Below are 18700 nucleotides of genomic sequence, written 5' to 3'. Positions count from 1 at the left end.
TTGGCGAGAAAACGCGTTTTTGCGATTTTGGCGGGAAAACGCGTTTTTGCGGTTTTGGCGGGAAAACGCGTTTTTGAGGTTATGGCGAGAAAACGCGTTTTTGCGGTTTTGGCGAGAAAACGCGTTTTTGGCGGGAATACATTTTTGCGATTTTGGCGGGAAAACGCGTTTTTGCGGTTTTGGCGAGAAAATACAAATTTTCGGTTTTGGCGAGAAAACACGTTTTTTGGTTTTGGCGGGAAAACACATTTTTGGTTTTGGCGGGAAAACCCGTTTTTGTAATTTTGGCAGGAAAACTTGGTTTGCGACTTTGGCGGGAAAACGCGTTTTTTTGTGTTTTGACGGGAAAATGTATTTTGGGGTGTTGGCGTGAAAATATTTTTTTTTTGTGATTTTGGCATGAAAACATGTTTTCGGTTTTTGCGGAAAATTACGTTTTTGCAATTTTGACGGGAAAACATTTTTTTGCAATTTTGACGGGAAAATGCGTTTTGGGGTTTTGGCGTGAAAAAGTAGTTTTTAGCACGGGAAAAAGTGTTTTTGTAGTTTTGTCAGTTTTCGTTTGTGACAAAAATGATATTATGTTTAGGTTTGTAATTTGTGAATTACATTAGAGGTATAATAGACATTATACCATTTTGAATGAACCATATCCATTCAAATGATACAAATTGGTTCAGCTGAATGGACTTTAAAATTAAGCCTAAATTTCCAAAAATCATCCGGATGATCCATCTGAATGAATTGCACTTTTAGTGCCTAAACAAACAAAATTCTCATCTTCGTCCAAATGGTTTATCTAGATGGAGAAACAAACAGACCCATAGTCTTCGTTTGATTGAACTTATGAACATTTTTTGGAAACTGAGTTAAATTATTACTGATAATCAGAGATTTGGGATGCACTTCGAGCTGCTGCTGAAGCTGAACTGACACTAGCGCAGACAATTATTGACAGTGCAGGCGTGATTGTTCAAGGCCGTGATCTAACATTGTGTTGGGATGAAAGAGGTTTTGCAAAAACAACATAAATCTGATTCTTGTTTTTTCGTTTCTTTTTTGTGTTACCTTACTGGGATGATTTATTTACTCAATACGCAGGTGCTAAATATGAGCTTCCTAGGTATGTTCTAAGTGAGCCCACGAATCTGATCCGAGAGCAGGGACAGTAACCTCTATGAAGGTTGACACAATGACATAGAGAGCAAAGCTTAGTAAGTAATATTAGTATAAGAAGCAATAGAAGACTAGATATAATCTGAAGCAAGTCTCGTATTCTTTACTTTTAGCAAAGATATTAATAGAAAAGATACACACTTACAGTTTACTATATGTACCGTTAGGATTTCTTCTAAACCTTTTTGGGTCAAAATGAGATACTGAACATTACTGTGGAGACAGCTTATACGCACTTTTGCATATTATTGATCAATTGTGAGTTTACTACGGAACAAAGATTTAAATTTTCAAATAGTCGACGAATAAAAAAATATAGAGAAAATTCAAAATAAATTAGGTCTTTGGATTATTTAAAGAGTTATTTTCATTGCAAGGCAGTTTTGAGTTTTTTTATTACACTATAGGGCCGTTGCTGTTCCCAAAGTAGTTTTTTAAAACTATAAGCTAACTATTTCCTAACTATGTGCATTCTTGAAACTAAATGAATCCTACAATTTTTTTTCTTTCTCTGTAACACAGAAACAACTTTTCTCTTTCTCTCTTTATTATAATGGTTTTAATGGTTAAAGATGATGAATATAAAGAAGCTGAGCGGTCGTCACCTAGACAGAATCTCCTTATTTTTTTATATGAACAAAGCTCTTGCCGCATGAACTTCTCGTCTTCTCCTACTTCGCCAAAGCCCAGATCTGTCGTAGTCTTCCTTGTCATCTCCTCTGACACGTTGATTCATCTCGTAATCTCTTCCTTTGCGTTTCAACAATATTTCCGGCGTCGTTACCTCATCTCTCTCATTGTCACGACACTGTAGAAGCTCGAGAACATCAATGGCCACTTTTGGATTTTTTGCACCTTGGTCCTTAACGTTTTGTATAATTTTGTTTTTAACCCAAAACTTATTAATTGTGCACTTTTTTTTGATAAAATGTGAAATTTATTGATCTGTGTAAAGAATAACTATTTACAAGAGACTACAAAACTCTAAAAGAAATTTTTACAAAATATAAACTTTTTCTGCCATGGTATTACCCTGTGATCGCAAACCATCTCTGCATCAGTCCAGCCAACTTATGCTCAGACTTATACCGAAGGGATGTGATTCTATTCCTCACTGCCTTATTGACGATTCGAACCACTTGCTGCACTGTACGATATCCAGCCTGATGTCTCCTCTCATTTCTCTCCTTCCACACATGATAGATGCAGGTCTGAAAGACCATTGTTACGAGGATCTTGTCTAGCAGCTGAAGGTTGTTCTTGCTCACAAACTGCAAAGTATGCATCCAATCTGGATCAGTTCTGCTACCTGTAAGTCTGTTCGCAAGAGTATCCCATACCGTAAATGAGTAGGGACATGCAAAGAAGATATGGTCTCTAGTCTCATCCCTCTCACCACAAAGAACACATCCCTGCTGAATCCCCCAAGCTCTCATCATGTCACCAGTAGATAATCTGTTTTTCATAGCCAACCAAACAATGAAGGAGAACCTTGGCACTTCTTGTGTGAACCAGACACTCTTACTCCAGAATACTACAGGCCTTTGGTCTCTAATTTGATCCCATGTTTTAGCTGATGAAAAACATGTCTTATAGTTGTCGCCTGAATGCTTCCATAGCACTACATCTCCCCCTCATTCTTCATCTAGTACCGGCTCAGCCTGTATACGGGCATGAATCTCATGATAGTGTCGGCTTCTCTGTCCCCTAACCCTCCATTCTGATTGTCTAGCTACTTCACTGACCCGAGCATTGCAAGCTATACCCAGATAACAAGTTCCGACGTTACCCGTGACGTCTATAAGTCTTCCCATACGCAGCCAATCATCAAACCAGAAAAAGCAGTTCTTCCATCATTTACCTCAAACCTCATAAATTCATACACCAGCGGCCTCAGCTTCAAGAGTTTTCGCCACATCCAAGAGCCTCTCCCATCCTCCTTGACATCCCAAAAAGAGTTTTGCCTCAGCAAATATTGATGAATCCAAGAAACCCATAAAGAATTTGCTTGTGTGAAGATCCTCCAAACTCATTGCAAAAACTCTAGATGAGTCCCTCAACTTGCGAATCCCCAAACCCCCTTCTTCTTTTGGACAACATAAATCTTCCCAAGCCACCTTGGCCTTATGAGTCTGGTTAGGTGACCCAGACCATAAGAATGCACTACACATGCTCTCTAACTCGTCAAGACAAGCTTTAGGGAGGATGAAAGCCTGACTCCAGAAGTTGACAATGCTAGGGATGACTGATTTTATCAGTTGTAACCTACTAGCATATGACAAGCACTTGTTCCTCCAAGATAGCATTCTGCCTCTGACCTTATCAATTAACGGCTCATAATCTTGTTTCGTTAGAGCTTTAGTGGTAAGCGGCATACCTAGATAACGGACTGGCAGACTTCCCACTATGATCCCTATGTGTGTGGCCTCCGATATCAAAGGGGTGATGCTTTTTCCCGAGGCGAATATTGAAGACTTCCCTGCATTGATGAACAGCCCAGAAATGTTTGCAAACTGATCCAAAACAGCCAGTACCCCTTGCAGCGATCTGACTGAGCCATCTGTAAACACTAATATATCATCTGCAAAACTGAGGTGGGTAAGCTTCACTTCCATACACTGAGGATGGTACACGAACTGTCTTGCTAGAGCTGCTTTATTCAACATCTTTGATAAGACATTATTCAGAATAACATATAGGTAAGGTGATAGCGAGCAGCCTTGACGTATTCCCCTAGCGCTGGTAAAAAATCCCTCCAAGCTTCCTTTTACAGATACTGAAAAAGCAGTCGTATATATACACACTTTGATCCAAAGTATAAACTGCAGAGGTAGCCCCATAGCCTTTAGTACTGCTGTAATAAAATACCACTTAACCGTATCAAACGCCTTTGAGATATCAAATTTAATTGTAGCCCTATCAGCATTCATGGTTTTGTGGTACCCATTCACGAGCTCTGAAGCAAGGAGAACATTCTCAAGTAGTAACCTCCCTTTCACGAACGCACTCTGGTTTGGTTCTATTGCCTCGGGGAGAATAATTTTGAGACAGCGCGCCAAGATTTTGGATATGACTTTGTACATTAAGTTGCAGCAAGCTATTGGCCTGTACTCTTTCATGGTTTGCGCATCCGCTACCTTTGGAATAAGAGTGAGTATTGTGGCATTGATTCCTGTAGGCATGAACCCAAATAAGAAGAAGGATTGGACAGCGATTATAAACTCCTCCCCCACCACTGGCCAAGCAGCCACGAAGAACTCCTTGGTATATCCATCAGGTCCCGAGACCTTATCATTTGGTAACGCATGAAGGGCAGAAATAATTTCCTCCGCCTCAACCGGTGCAACAATTCTTGTACTAGTGCATGTGGGACATCTATAAGTTAGAAGTTCTTGTAACATAGGATAAGCATCTCCTTCTTCACCCTGGTCCTGAACCTGTAGGAACTTCTGAAAATGCAGTACTGCCTCATTCTTTATATCAGAGATATCTGTAAGGACTGTACCATCTTCTCTTACCAGCCGTTTGATAGTGTTTCGAGCAGTTCTGGTCTGAACTGCCCTATGAAAGAATAATGTGTTACAGTCTCCAGCCCCCAGCCATTTTATGCAAGATTTCTGACGGAAAAATTTTTCCTTGATGCTTGCCAGTTTATTCCACCTATCAGTAGCCTCTGCAGCCGCAGCAAATGTAGCCTGACATGGATCCAGGAAAACCTGGTTCTGACATCGACACATTACCTCAAACGCTGCTTTGGTTCTGTTTGGTAAGTCACCGTAGTGAGTCATGTTTAGCAGTCTCAGATCATAGCAACTTCAACTTGGCATGGAATTTACTCAAAGCAGATCGAGAATGATATAAAGGCGTGGTCGTGTCCCAAACCCTCTTAACCACTGGCAGGAAGTCTTCGTGTTCAGTAAGATAGTTGAAAAAACGAAAGGGCTTTCGAGTTTCATTAAGGTTTCCAGACATTTGGACCACACATCTAGCATGGTCTGAAATCCCTCCAGCTTCAAACCGGGAAGAGGATTGAGGAAATGCTCTTAACCAAGCCGCATTAATCAAGACTCTGTCCAGTTTTTTCCCAATAGGGTCCTCATCTCACTTGTTCCACCATGTGAATAAAGCTCCAGTAAATGCCATATCAGTTAGAGTGCAATCTCCGACTACGTCTTGAAAATTTCTCATTCCTGTCTGAGAAGACCTCACTGCTCCACCTCTCGAATGCTCAGAAGAGTACAACGTAACATTGAAATCTCCTATAACTATCCAAGGCATATCAAGATGACTGTAAGCCGCTTGAGTTCCCCGAAGATCCTCCCATAAACTCCTTCTCTCCACCTCACAATTCGATGCATATACTGCTGAACAGATGAACTGCTCCCCTGTCTCTGGAATCTGAACAACACACGTAATAATCTGAGAGCTGATGTGAAGCCTGGTGACCACCACCCTATCTGACCAACAAAACCAAATACGCCCCAATGGATTAAAATCATAGTTAGCCATAGATGCCCATCCCGGAAGAGCTGCACCCAAACAATCTCCATACTTTTCCTGCTGAACTCTCGTCTCCAATAAACAACCAAATAAAAACTTCTCTTCTTGAACCCATCTTCTAACCTCCCTATGTTTGCGAGGCATGTTAAATCCTCGCATATTCCATACAAAAAAAAGACTTCATAACTTCCGGGAGGAAGCTTTCTTGGAGTTGTTGTTGGATCGCACAACTTTTACATCTTTGGAACGCGCTGGCCCTTGCGTACTTAGTTTAAAACTGGTGCCTGCACGAAACCTGACAGCCTTTATGTCTTTTGTCTTAGCTCTAACTTTCTGCACTTCAGTAACTACCTCTCCCTCCTCTATTTCGTCCTCAGTCTCGTCATCTTCCTTTACTTCAGTTGTATCACCCTCCTCAAATCCTTCTGTAGCTAAAACACTGAAACGAGATGGCGATATTATGCCCACATTCTCTTCTTTGCTCCCTTCAACACTTCATGTTTCCAATTGCCTCTCCTGTGAGACTAAAGCTGGAGACTTTCCCCTCACCAGAGCCCATTCCTGGTATGGTGAAGCTATCTCCCCATTTTTTAACGTGCTTCCATACTCCAATCCCGTCGTGGAAACATCTCCAGCGCTGCCCAAAGCTGGAGGCAACCCTTCGAGCTCAAGGAGTAAATCACTTACTACATTTCGAGGAGCTTCTAACTCATGCCTTACTTTACCCTCCCCATTTTTTACCACATCTGAATCTTCCACATCCACTCCTGCGTCCTTGTCCTTTTGCAGGATTTGGATCCTTTTTGAAGTACAGCTAGTTCCTTTGTGTCCCCAAGCAGAGCAGATGCTACATTTCGGAGGCAACCAAGGATAGCTAACATCAATCATCACATTCAAACCATCCTTATCCAAGAAACTGATCTTCTCCACCAACGGTTTGTGCATATTGACCTCAACAAGAATCCGAGCCACATCCAGACGGGTACACTTCTCAGTGTTTGGATGCAACTTAACAAAATTGCCCGCAGCACGACTGAGACACTTGAGCGCCTTGTGAGAGAACATCATACTCGGTACCCCTTTTAGATCAATCCAAATGGGCATAGCCGACAGATCAGGCGGGTTGAGAGCCGTTTCAGGAGACCACTCATTGACAACCAAAGGAACCTCCGCAATGTGCCAATACCTTCGATTAATCACACGAGTTCTCATCTGAGGGTTTTCAATCCTGAACAGAACAGTGTTCTTCTCGAGAAATTGCACATCGATTTTACTTCCCATCTTCGGCGAGGACCAGAGTCGATTGACCGTAGCGTGAATAGAACCAACATGGGGGGCATCTCCGACGAAATACCCAACCACATAGCACCGCCAGAGAGGATTTGGGTCCACCTGTATCTCATCAGGAATCATCATCAATACCACACCATCCACCACCTCCGAAGGCGGAAGCAGTTCACGCGAGGGGTTTTTTGACCAGGGAGATCCCTTGTCGCTGGAAGCCCTAGTGCCATTCAGAGTCTTTTCACCGTTTTCTTCTTGCGCCGCCGTGGAGATCTGCGGATTAGGGTTTGTGTCGCCGTCGCCTTCACCATCGCTTAGGGTAACCATCGGTCCGTATATTGTGCACTTTTGGTCCTTAACGTTTTCCAAAAATTTATTTCAAAATTAACCAATTATATATTACAACCCTCTGTTACTGAAATTAAGCAATATATGCACATAATTAAATGCATTGAAAAATAAATTAAATGAACTAAAATCAAAGCTAAAAATCATTAGAGTATGCATAACGAACAAAATCACGTGTACACCTATTGTCATGTACAAAATAAATTGTCTATTTGATTAAGCTCCAAATTAACAAATTAGGTACTACAACTCTCTGTTAATGAAATTGGGCAATATATGCAAATAATTAATTCTTAAATGCATTGGAAAATAAATTAAATGAACTAAAATCAAAACTAAAAATCATTAGATATGAATAAAACACAAAATCATGTATGCACCTAGTGTCATGTACACCATTTTCAATTTGACTTGATCTATTTATTATGTATTTTGGTATTGTTTAGTATGTATACAACTTATTAACATATATTGGTTCATTTTCAATGTACACGTGTACACGTTACAAAGTGTACACAAAATAACATGTCCATTTGTCTTAAAACTGCTCTGCAATGAAAATAACTCAACTTCTAATTTGTTCAAGTTTATACACGTTTACACGTCACAAAGTGTACACACATGTTGTTTGTTATTCTTGCTCAAAAACAAAAATTGGTCCTACATGTGGGTGTCTATGCATCGGTATACACGTGGACAAAAATATACAAGTGAATCATTGTACATGATAGTAAAATTTGTGTGTATACATGGACATATATGGTTGTACACATTTTGAAACTTGCAATTAGGTAGTGTGATACAAGTGAATCATTGTACATGATAGTAAAATTATACAAGTGAATCATTGTACATGATAGTAAAATTATCCAATTAGGTAGTGTGATATTATGGTAATGTGTACACATATTTCTGCTATCTCACTTCTAAGTCGAAGTACACGTCTTGAAACTTGTAGATCAAGATGAGTAATTTTATGCCATGGTAAAAATGTATACATATTGCTACAATTACACTTCAAATAAGAATAATTTTCACCTCTTAAAGCCAAACAACGGTACACATTCGAATTATGTCATATATTACTCAAATCATATATATATGAGATGTGATTCATTTTAATTTGGTTGTTGCGGAGATGAGAAGATTATGGCTAGTAAAAGTACAAATCTCATTTGAAATTTCAACATGTACAATGTTTTAGTGATATATATGTGTACATCATTTTACATATCCACATGTACAAAAGGGTGTATGCGACCTGGCTATACATCGGTTTACATATCCACATGTACAGAAGGGCGTTCAGCCTTTCTTCCTTACATATTGTCCACCTTAATGAATTCTTCCTGTGAAGATAAAACAAAACAAAAAAAGTGTGTATGAATTGACTGAACAAATGTAAAAAGATAGCATAATTTAATTATCATGATTAAAATGTTTGAGCCAAAATCAGAGAAAAAATATGTGTATTTGTAAATGTTTGGGACAAAAATCATGATTAATCAAAAGCTAAAGGACCAAATCGCAGTAAGAAGAAAGTCGGATCAATCATGTTCAACGATTGCGACTAAAAATATATTGATCAAGAATGAACTCCGGTGTGATTCACCAGCGGTCACATAGTAGGAGCAAAACGCAAGGGGGGAGAAGAAGACTTATACAGTGCTCTCACAGTGGCTTGGAGCTTTGATTGTGGTGGATAGGAGCTTCATGGCGGTTTCAATCATGGAGGAGGAGAGCTTCTACTAGGAGTTTATCGATCCTTCTCCTCGCTGGAATCGTGGAGGAGGAGAGCTTCGTCATCTACATAAAGTCTTCATCGTTGACATCGCCGTCGTATACGCCACTGTTATACCGACACCAGAAATACAACTTGACATATCTTAAAAGATAGATTGAGTAATGAAGACAATGATTATATATCAATCTTATTTTAAAAAATATCTGAAGAATCAGATTTTAATTTAGAAAAATGAAGCATTTGGAAAGAGGAAGACGAAGAAGAAATATAGAGGACCCACTTTGTTTCTGGTGAATTTTGATCATTAGATTAATAAATGAATGGTTGTGGTTAAATCTCACAAAAAAATAGATATTATGTGTAGTTAGCGTATGACAATTGGTTACAAAGTTATTGAGTTAGTTTCAAACTGAAAATATGTTTGGTTATAAAAAATACCTTAGTAGCATAAACTGCTCCAATATGTAATAATAAACTCAAAACTGTTTTGCGGTGTAATTCTTTCTTATTTAAATGTATTTGTATGTCACTACTCACTAGGTTTGTTACAAAAAGATTCCGTCCACCTTTTATTATTAAAATATCTCGAAAATCACAAAACTCTTAAGAACATATTGTGTCAGAAATGGTCTTCATCTCCCAAATTATCATGTCTTTTTGTTCTTTGGATTTTGGACCTAGTCACTAGCCAATCACAATATTTAATTCAAAATAGTATTTATTTTTACCTTGGTATATAACGTATGTCAGTATAAATTATTAACTATTGATAGTTAATTAATGTAGTCAATAACTGTTGCTTAACTGAGTAGTATCTTCTTTTAATTCAAATCAGTCTCGTATTATTTGCTAGTGTCAAAGGACAAATTGATCCTAACCTTTGTTTGTTTGAAAGACATGATTGGATTGCAATCAGTCTAGTAATCACTTTTAATGGTTTTAGGTTTATTGAAATTACTTATGTATGCTGTATGCATAATGCATCTTTAATTCAAAATAGTATTTATTTTTTACCTTGGTATATAACGCATGTCAGTATAAATTATTAACTATTGATAGTTAATTAATGTACTCAATAACTGTCGTTTAATTGAGTAGTATCTTCTTTTAATTCAAACTAGGATAAGACATGCGTCTTGCGCATGGTGAATTTATTTGTATATATTATCGACATTTTTTAATATATTTGATCATTTTATTTATACATATACAATATTTTTTGTTGTTATTATATAATTTCTTTCCGATGGATTGGATAAATTTTTATTAAAAATTGTAGAACTAAACTATAACTAATATATCATTGGTTGATCGGATTGGACATTTAACAAATTATGACACAAAAACCTTATTTTTTTCCACCGAACACATTCTTGAAAAAATGAACAATATTGTTTTCACAGTTGAATTATTTTGACATTTATCTTCCATATGGTTTTGAAAAGTTTCAGATCAATTGATACATGTAATTTTAATAATTTTAGTCGTATGCTTAAGGAAAACTTATATTTTTGTAATTTAAAATCGTTTTAAAAAATTCAAAATATAACATATAAAAAAAAAATATAACATATAAGAAAAATATAACATATAAAGCTTCCTCATTTTTGTAATTTAAAGTCGTTTCAAAAACTTTAAAATATAACATATAATATTTCCTCATTTTTGTAATTTAAAGTCATTTAAAAAAAATCAAAATATAACATATAAGAAAAAATCTAATTTTTTTATTATATGGTAATGTGATTGTTTAATTTTTTTTAATAATAAAATTAAACAAAAAAATGAAGAATGATGCAAAAATTGTTATCAAATCTTTATTATTCATAGTCATTAATTGATATATATATATATTTTAATCATATTAGGTAATTCCGTAGCTTTTATTTAAGGAAAAAATATATGTCTTATATTTTGAGTTAATATAATGTTCTCTAATAATTAGATTTGGACCAACATTGTTTTCAATTGATTCTTAAGCTGTCAATTGACATTCTAATTAAGTGACACCTAAGCAAGTTCTCTTTTTAATTAATACAAACTTAAGGTTACAACTTTTTAAACGATCGTCAATTAATATATAGGGGATCAATCTCCTATTATTTGCCAGTGTCAAAGGACAGATTGATCCTAGCCTTTGTTTGTTTGAATGACATGATTGGATTGCAATCAGTCTAGTAATCACTTTTAATGGTTTTAGGTTTATTGAAATTACTTATGTATGCTGTATGCATAATGCATCTTTGGATAAACAAATCCCAACTTTAACAACATAATCATCACTAAATGTGCTCACGTGACATTGAGTCATTGACCATCGTACCATAATTATTATCGTCCAGAGTTTTATATTTACATTTTGTTACTTTCTTGTTCTAGTCCAGTTTCTTATCTCTTCTCTTAGAAAATTCTTGTTTTCCATAATTTTGAGAATTACTTTTACTGTTATTAGCTTTAAGCCATTCATCTATTAATTAATGAACAAAACTAGTACTCGGCTGTGATTCAAACATTTTGAGAACATCATATTCACTCTGTTAATATATTCTTGCTGTTTTTTGACTTTTTTTCTTAACATTTAAACCTAACTTTGTATCTACCATTTGACTTTTTTTTTAAAAAACAAAACAAAAAAGAACTCACACAAAAATGACAGTAGCTCTGCAGTGGGGACTATCCGGTCACTAAACTGTGTGTTTAGAGCATTGGTTAATTAAGCAGAAATGGAAAGAGATTCCATAAAACTGAGGGGATAGCCTTCTTATAGTGTTTAGTCAAAAAGGCTATTAACATAAAAGTTACTAGTATCATTTTCTCACTTCAAACTTTTGCACAAAAGAATCGACTTGCTTTTCTAACTTCAGATTCCGAAGAAAACACACAAAAAAGGTTACCAATGTTCAAAGGTCCGACCTCTTTGGTCTCCGTTTTTAAACGAATAGTGCCATTCTTTAGTGTTTCTCTATCTATAGTAGTATTTTATTGTTCTCTTCCCGCAAACGGACAAACCGCTTTATTGTCAATGTGCTCTGTTTCCTTTCAAAACTGCCTCTGTGTTCGTGTCTGTAAACAGATCTCAAAACCCCCATCTACTTTTCTCTCTCAAGATTCCCACTCTTTCTCCCTCTAAAACTTTCAAAAACACACAACAAAAACCCATCAAAAGCTCTCAGGTTCTTCATGTGAAAGTTTGGTTAAAAGAAGAGAGACATCTGTGCCTTCTTTTCAAAACGGCTTCGTTCCTGTATCCTCCCTTTTCGGTGTTTAATACTCTTGTGGTGGATTCCCACTTGCCATCTATCTCTATCTTCACTCTTTTGTTCATGTTTTTGTCTTTCGTCTCAATAGAAAAGTTTGAATGTTTTAGTACCAAACAAACCGAAAATTTTACATCTTTGCGATTTACTCTTCACTTGTTTGTTTTGGTAAGTTCAGTCAATCTTGGGGATATTATTACCAAAGTTGGTTATTCAAATTTGGAAAGTTGAAAGAATTTCACACAAGAAAATGAGATACAGCTCGATTTGGTTCTTGTACAGCTACTACTTATACAAGCTTCTTCTCTTGAAGAAAACAGAGCATTTCTTCTTCTGATCAATGACTACTACTAGGGTGGCTTCTTCCCGGGTTCAGAAAGATTCAAATGGAGACATCGGTGAGCATCTTCGTAACCATATCCACTTAACCAACTCTATCCACTTGAAGAACCATATGCACAACAAACATGGTCCGGTTTCAACAGACCGGTCTCTTCTTATGAGAGATCTCGTCCTTCTTCAGAGATCAAGATCTCTCAGAGACCCATCAGCGAACCGGAACTCTCCTTCTTCCAACGGTGTGGTTCATAAGGAGGGAACAAGAAGAAGAAGAAGAAGAAGATCTGTTGATCACAACGTGGTTAAGAAATCTGGTCTTAGGTTGTCTAGTTCGTCTCCAGTTCTGAATTTTGGTACATCTAAAGTGACCCCTTCTGATGAAAGGTGCGATGGGTTGAGTGAGAATAGTTTTGGGAATGAGGTTTATAGTGTTGCTTCGGTTAAATCGAAAGATAGGGCTAATAATATCAAGACTCTGTCTGATCAGTTAAACGAGGTTTTAGGTGATGATAGTGATGATGTGGTTCCTAGTAACGTTCCAGCGCGAGGTAACGGGCCTAGAAGACGGAAGTTTAGAGGAGCGAGGAGAGCGGGAAGGGCCGTTACTGTTAGAGACAATGTTGTTGGTATCAAGAGTGAGATGTCTCTTGCTGAGAAGTATGAGGAAGAAGAAGGAACACAGAGAGAACAGGACATGACTAGAGCTGTTCCAAGAAACGGTTGTGGACTTCCGTTTAACTGGTCAAGAATCCATCATAGAGGCAGAACCTTCCTCGATATAGCTGGTCGGAGTTTATCTTGTGGTATGTCTGATTCCAAAGGAAGAAAAGGGTTAACCGATATTTCAATCTCGTCTGCTTCAAGCTCCTCTTTCACCAAACCTGACCGCAAGGCGTTACCTCTTTTAGTCGACAGCGGAGACAATGAAGGCTGGCAGCATGATTACTCCGGCGAGTTGGGTGTTTTCGCTGACGATTTGCTCAAGAATGGTGAGAAAAGCAGCAGTAGAAATCCTCGGCGGCATCATCAAAGCTTTACGCAGAAGTACGCTCCAAGAACGTTCCAAGATGTCGTGGGACAGAGCCTGGTTGTTCAGGCTCTGTCCAACGCGGTTGCTAAACGAAGAGTGGGTCTTCTTTATGTCTTCCACGGTTCGAATGGAAGCGGGAAAACTTCGTGTGCTCGCGTTTTTGCTAGAGCTTTGAACTGTCATTCTCCAGAACATTCAAAGCCTTGCGGTGTTTGCAGCTCATGTGTTTCTTATGATAATGGTAAGAACAAGAACATTCGAGAGATGGGTCCTGTAAGAAGCTTCGACTTCGAGAATCTGATCTCTCAGAAGGACAGGAGGCATCATCACAAAGTGTTCATATTTGAAGATTGCGATGCTATGTCAACAGCTTGTTGGAATGCGCTTTCGAAAGTCGTGGACCGAGCACCTAGTCGTGTTGTTTTCATTCTTGTCTGCTCGAGTCTTGATGCCTTGCCTCACATTGTTGTTTCGAGATGCCAGAGATTCTTCTTCCCTAAGCTCAAAGACGCGGATATCATCGGTTCTTTGCAACGGATTGCATCAAAGGAAGAGATTGATATCGATAAAGACGCGTTGAAGCTTGTTGCTTCGAGATCAGATGGTTCCTTGAGAGACGCTGAGATGACACTAGAACAGCTGAGTTTGCTCGGAACAAGAATCTCTGTTCCTTTAGTTCAAGAACTGGTAATCTCTAAATATTTTTACCAAAAATCAAACACATTTTTCGATAGTTTTCATTGAATTTTTTATTTATTTGTTTTGTTTTTTGTTTTCTTTCAGGTTGGGTTAATCTCTGATGAGAAGTTAGTTGATCTTCTTGATCTAGCTTTATCCGCGGATACTGTGAACACCGTGAAGAATCTGAGAATGATAATGGAAACTGGTGTAGAACCGTTAGCTTTAATGTCGCAGCTCGCAACCGTCATAACCGATATCCTCGCCGGAAGCTATGACTTTGCTAAAGATCAACATAAAAGAAAGTTTTTCCGGCGACACCCATGTGAGTTTCAAACATTTTGCCATACTAATTGAGAAATAATTATTTGTAATCAGGGCCGGTTGTCAGTTGTAACAGTAATAACTAACTTTTGTGGTGGTTATTGTTGTAGTGTGCAAAGAAGATATGGAGAAGCTGAGACAAGCTTTGAAAACGCTGTCTGAATCAGAGAAACAGTTGAGAGTATCAAACGATAAAATAACTTGGCTCACTGCTGCGTTGCTTCAGCTAGCTCCTGATCAACGATACTTGCTTCCTCCTGGCTCTTCTGCTAATGCTAGCTTTAACCCTAGTCCTAGTCCTTGTAAGGACGCTGCGGGGGAAGTTAGAGGTCGTAGTGGAGAAGGTTTCAGTAGTGTAAACCGACCTTCGGTTGAAGATATTTGGTTGGCGGTTGTAGAGAATGTTCGAGTTAACGGTTTAAGAGAGTTTCTCTACAGAGAAGGGAAGATCTTTTCTATTAGTATCGGTTCAGGTAAGACTAAGAGCATTTTCAAATTGAAAAAGGAATTTATGATTCTATATATACTAACTTTGTAGTGTGTTGCAGCTCCTACGGTGCAGTTAATGTTCAATTCGCCAGTAACGAGAATAACGGCTGAGAATTTTAGAGATCATATTTTGGGAGCCTTTGAGGCGGTTCTTGGAGCTCCGGTCACGTTAGAGATCAGAATCGAGTCAAAGAAAGACCAGAAAAACTTGGGTGGAAGAAGTGAAATCATCGAACTTGAGGATGAATCTGAATCTGCAGTGACTCGGGAGGCGAACAAAAACAAGAACCAGAGCATAGTGAGAGGAAAAGTCTCGTTGGCTCAAGTGATTAAGCAAGGTGAAGGAAGCAGTTGGTCGAAACGCAAAGCTCTGTTGATTGCAGAGAAGCTTGAACATGAGAACCTGTAAGAACATAAACCAAAACTTGCTCCTTGTTGGTTTTGTAACGTTTCTTTGTGTGGATAATGTGCTTTATTTTTTTTACAGGAGGCTTGAATCTAGGTCAAGAATCTTGATATGTTGGAAAGCATTGGGAAGCGTACGTCGCAAGGTAAACAAAACGTTCGGTTTCAACACGAAAGTTTCAGCTTTAGGAAAAGAAAGATTAGATCTTTGTTGGTTAATTTTTAATTGAAACATTTGAAATGTAGCTATGGCGATTGAAGATGAGAACCAGAAGGGTGCGTTTGCATTCGTTGTGGAAGCTTGTCTCGAGTGGGAAATGCTTACCATTGAGATCTTCTATATTATAGATAGGCTGTTTTCAGTTACTAAAAGTATTGAGAAAATAGTTCGTTTTTTGTTTTCTCTCTCTTCTTTTTAATATTTGCAGATTTTTTAAAAGTATTATTTGTAGCATTTTATATATTTTTCTCAAAAATTAGATGGACAATTCTCTCAAATAGCTCCTTTTAATTTTTTGTCACAAAAATAACATTAAAAAAATAAAATGACCAAAATAGCATTTTTTGTTTTGAAAATTTTAATTTTAATTTTTAAAAGTTTGAAACCATATCCCAAAATCCCACCCTTTAACTCTAAACCCTAAATCTAGATTAGTTAACTCTTGGGTATAAATGCATATTTACCCTTTAATAAAACATATTTTGGTCATTTTCTTCTTTGAGATCTATTTTTGTGAAAATAAACTAAAAATGATTATCTAAGGGAATTTCTCAAATTAAATCAGATCCGAGTTAAATTTACTGTTTTCGGGTATAATTAAGTGGCAATAGAAAAGAAATGATGATAGTAAAAATGATAAAGAAAATGAATTATTTAGTTTTACATGGTCGTATGATTTGTGAACTTTGTATACGGATATCCAAATTTAACAACTTTCGTTTTTGTCAAAATAAGCATTCTAAGTTTTGGTTTTAAGTTTTTAACTTGCTAAAATTTGTTATATCCATGTATCGGAACCTTCTCATTTTTTTTTGTAATACTCCATGTATAGTAAAATTTGTTATATCCATATATACTCCATGTCTTAGGTTTTTCTTCAGAAGGTGGCATGAGAATGTACCTTGGATTACCGGAACAAATCGGTGGGTCAAAGATGAAAGTGTTCTCCTTTGTACAAGATCGTTTCAATGGGAGAGTCAACACTTGGTCATCGAGACTCCTTTCTAAAGGAGGAAAAAAAGTCCAAGTCAAATCTGTGGCTCAAGCAGTTCCGACATTTGTGATGTCGTGTTACTTGCTTCCACAAGGCATTACCGACAAACTAAGGAGCACAACTTCAAACTTTTGGTGGAGCTCAAAACAAAACAGCAGAGGTTTGCATTGGATAGCATGGGACGAGATCTGTACCTCCAAGGATTCAGGGGGACTAGGTTTTCGAGATCTCCATGACTTCAATATAGCGCTTCTTGCAAAACAATTGTGAAGATTAATTGATTACCCGAACTCTTTATTGGCACGTGTTTTGAAAGGAAGGTACTACAATCATACCTCTCCTTTGGAAGATCGACGAACATACTCACCATCATATGGATGACGCAGTATCATTGCAGCAAGACCTCTACTCATTTCGGGTTTACGGAAAACGATTGGAACGGGTCGAGATATGAGGGTTTGGAGTGAGGCATGGGTTCCAGACTCAGTGGCTCGACCACCTAGACCTGCTAACCACATTGTTTACAGACTACCCCAACTTCTTGTTCAGTCCTTTATTAGGAATGCTACCAAGGAGTGGGATATCCAGCTTTTACGAGAATTCTTTCACCCATATGATATTCCTTTGATACTTGGGCTAAAACCATCTCTCTCTCTTGCCCCGGATGGATATGTTTGGAATCACACCAAATCAGGAGTGTATTCAGTTAAAACCGGTTACGACCTACTCCGATCAACCAAGCTGAGTCTCACACAAGAAGGCGTTACAGAACCGAGTATCACGAGACTTCAGAGCCATGTGTGGAAGCTAAAGGCCCCGAGCAAGATGAAACATTTCTTGTGGCAGGCTATCTCGGACTGCGTGGCGACGGCAGAGAGGCTCATGTATAGAAACCTGGGAACCGATAGGAGTTGTCCTAAATGTGCTGGCCCAGTGGAGTCGATTAATCATCTTCTTTTTGAATGCCCACCAGCTCTTCTGGTTTGGGCTTTATCAGACTATCCGTCCACTCCGGGTTACTTCCCGAGTACATCCATATATCAAAACATGAACTTCCTTTTTTGGAAGAGAAAAGAGGTGGCTCCTCTGAGACCACAATTTGATACCTTCCCATGGATCTGTTGGTACATTTGGAAGGCGAGGAACGACAAACTCTTCAATGGGAAAGACGTATCCCCCATTGACACCCTCCAACATGCGTCTCTTGAGGCGGAATGTTGGAGGAAGGCTAACGAAAAGGAGGAAGTAAAGGAGGATCATGACGATCCCCCTACTACAGAGATTGAAACAATGCCCCCTTGGATACATCGAATCTCTACTTGTCAAATTGATGCATCATGTATCAATAATGGCAGTGTCAGTGGCTTAGGGTGGAGTCTTAAGGATCAAATGGGCTTAGAATACTTCGGATTACGGGCGTGTAACAGAAGCCTCTCAGCTTTGCATGCTGAGATGGAAGGGTTACTTTAGGCAGCCTCATGTATGAGAGACAAAAGGATCATTTCGGTATGGTTTGAGATGGACTGCTCGGACTTAGTGGATATGACTACAAACCCGATGGACTGGCCAGTTTTTGCGACAGAGATCGAGGTGTTCCAGAGGTTACAGGAAGACTTCGAGGATGTGCGACTGTCTCATATTCCTCGAAGTCGGAATGACCGGGCAGACGGATTAGCAAAAGATGCAAGGACCAGAGATTATATTTTCTCCCATATAGATCAGACCCGGACAGATGGAAATGCTACTCGGAGGATTAGCTCGTCTGTTCTCCACTTGATCTGGCTTAGATGGGTAGACGACGAAAAAAAGAAAAAAGGAAATCAGGAATAACAATGCCCTAAAATTTTAACCACAAACTTTTGTCGTCTTTTGTCATTTGCAAATAACAAATTAGAAAATTACATTTATTTAA

The 18700-nt window shown here is 38.1% G+C and overlaps 2 protein-coding genes across 2 annotated transcripts; one reads left to right on the top strand and one right to left on the bottom strand.

The window, feature by feature from the left end:
• Nucleotides 1–2204: 2204 nt before the first annotated feature.
• On the bottom strand, nucleotides 2205–2642 carry LOC106408163. Its single transcript, XM_013848983.2, has one exon. It carries the CDS (start codon nucleotides 2640–2642, stop codon nucleotides 2205–2207), a length of 438 nt encoding a protein of 145 aa, XP_013704437.2.
• Nucleotides 2643–11959: 9317 nt separating this feature from the next.
• On the top strand, nucleotides 11960–16072 carry LOC106407363 (protein STICHEL-like 4). The gene is made up of 6 exons (XM_013848223.3): nucleotides 11960–14365; nucleotides 14462–14681; nucleotides 14791–15153; nucleotides 15229–15574; nucleotides 15657–15720; nucleotides 15821–16072. Exons 1-6 carry the CDS (start codon nucleotides 12650–12652, stop codon nucleotides 15920–15922), a joined length of 2811 nt encoding a protein of 936 aa, XP_013703677.1. The 5' UTR covers nucleotides 11960–12649; the 3' UTR covers nucleotides 15923–16072.
• Nucleotides 16073–18700: the final 2628 nt, after the last annotated feature.

Source organism: Brassica napus, chromosome C9 (genome assembly GCF_020379485.1).
Source record: "Brassica napus cultivar Da-Ae chromosome C9, Da-Ae, whole genome shotgun sequence".
Classification (NCBI taxonomy): Eukaryota; Viridiplantae; Streptophyta; class Magnoliopsida; order Brassicales; family Brassicaceae; genus Brassica; species Brassica napus.
Note: the sequence above shows the minus strand (reverse complement) of the source record. Positions and strands in the feature narration are given on the sequence as shown.

Excerpts from the sequence above, each read along its gene's own strand:
- LOC106408163 (XM_013848983.2), bottom strand. The coding sequence starts at position 2,642 with ATGAAAAACAGATTATCTACTGGTGACATGATGAGAGCTTGGGGGATT.
- LOC106407363 (XM_013848223.3), top strand. The coding sequence starts at position 12,650 with ATGACTACTACTAGGGTGGCTTCTTCCCGGGTTCAGAAAGATTCAAAT. Across the intron at positions 14,366-14,461 it reads TTCCTTTAGTTCAAGAACTG|GTTGGGTTAATCTCTGATGA; the intron begins GTAATCTCTAAA and ends GTTTTCTTTCAG. Across the intron at positions 15,154-15,228 it reads TTCTATTAGTATCGGTTCAG|CTCCTACGGTGCAGTTAATG; the intron begins GTAAGACTAAGA and ends AGTGTGTTGCAG.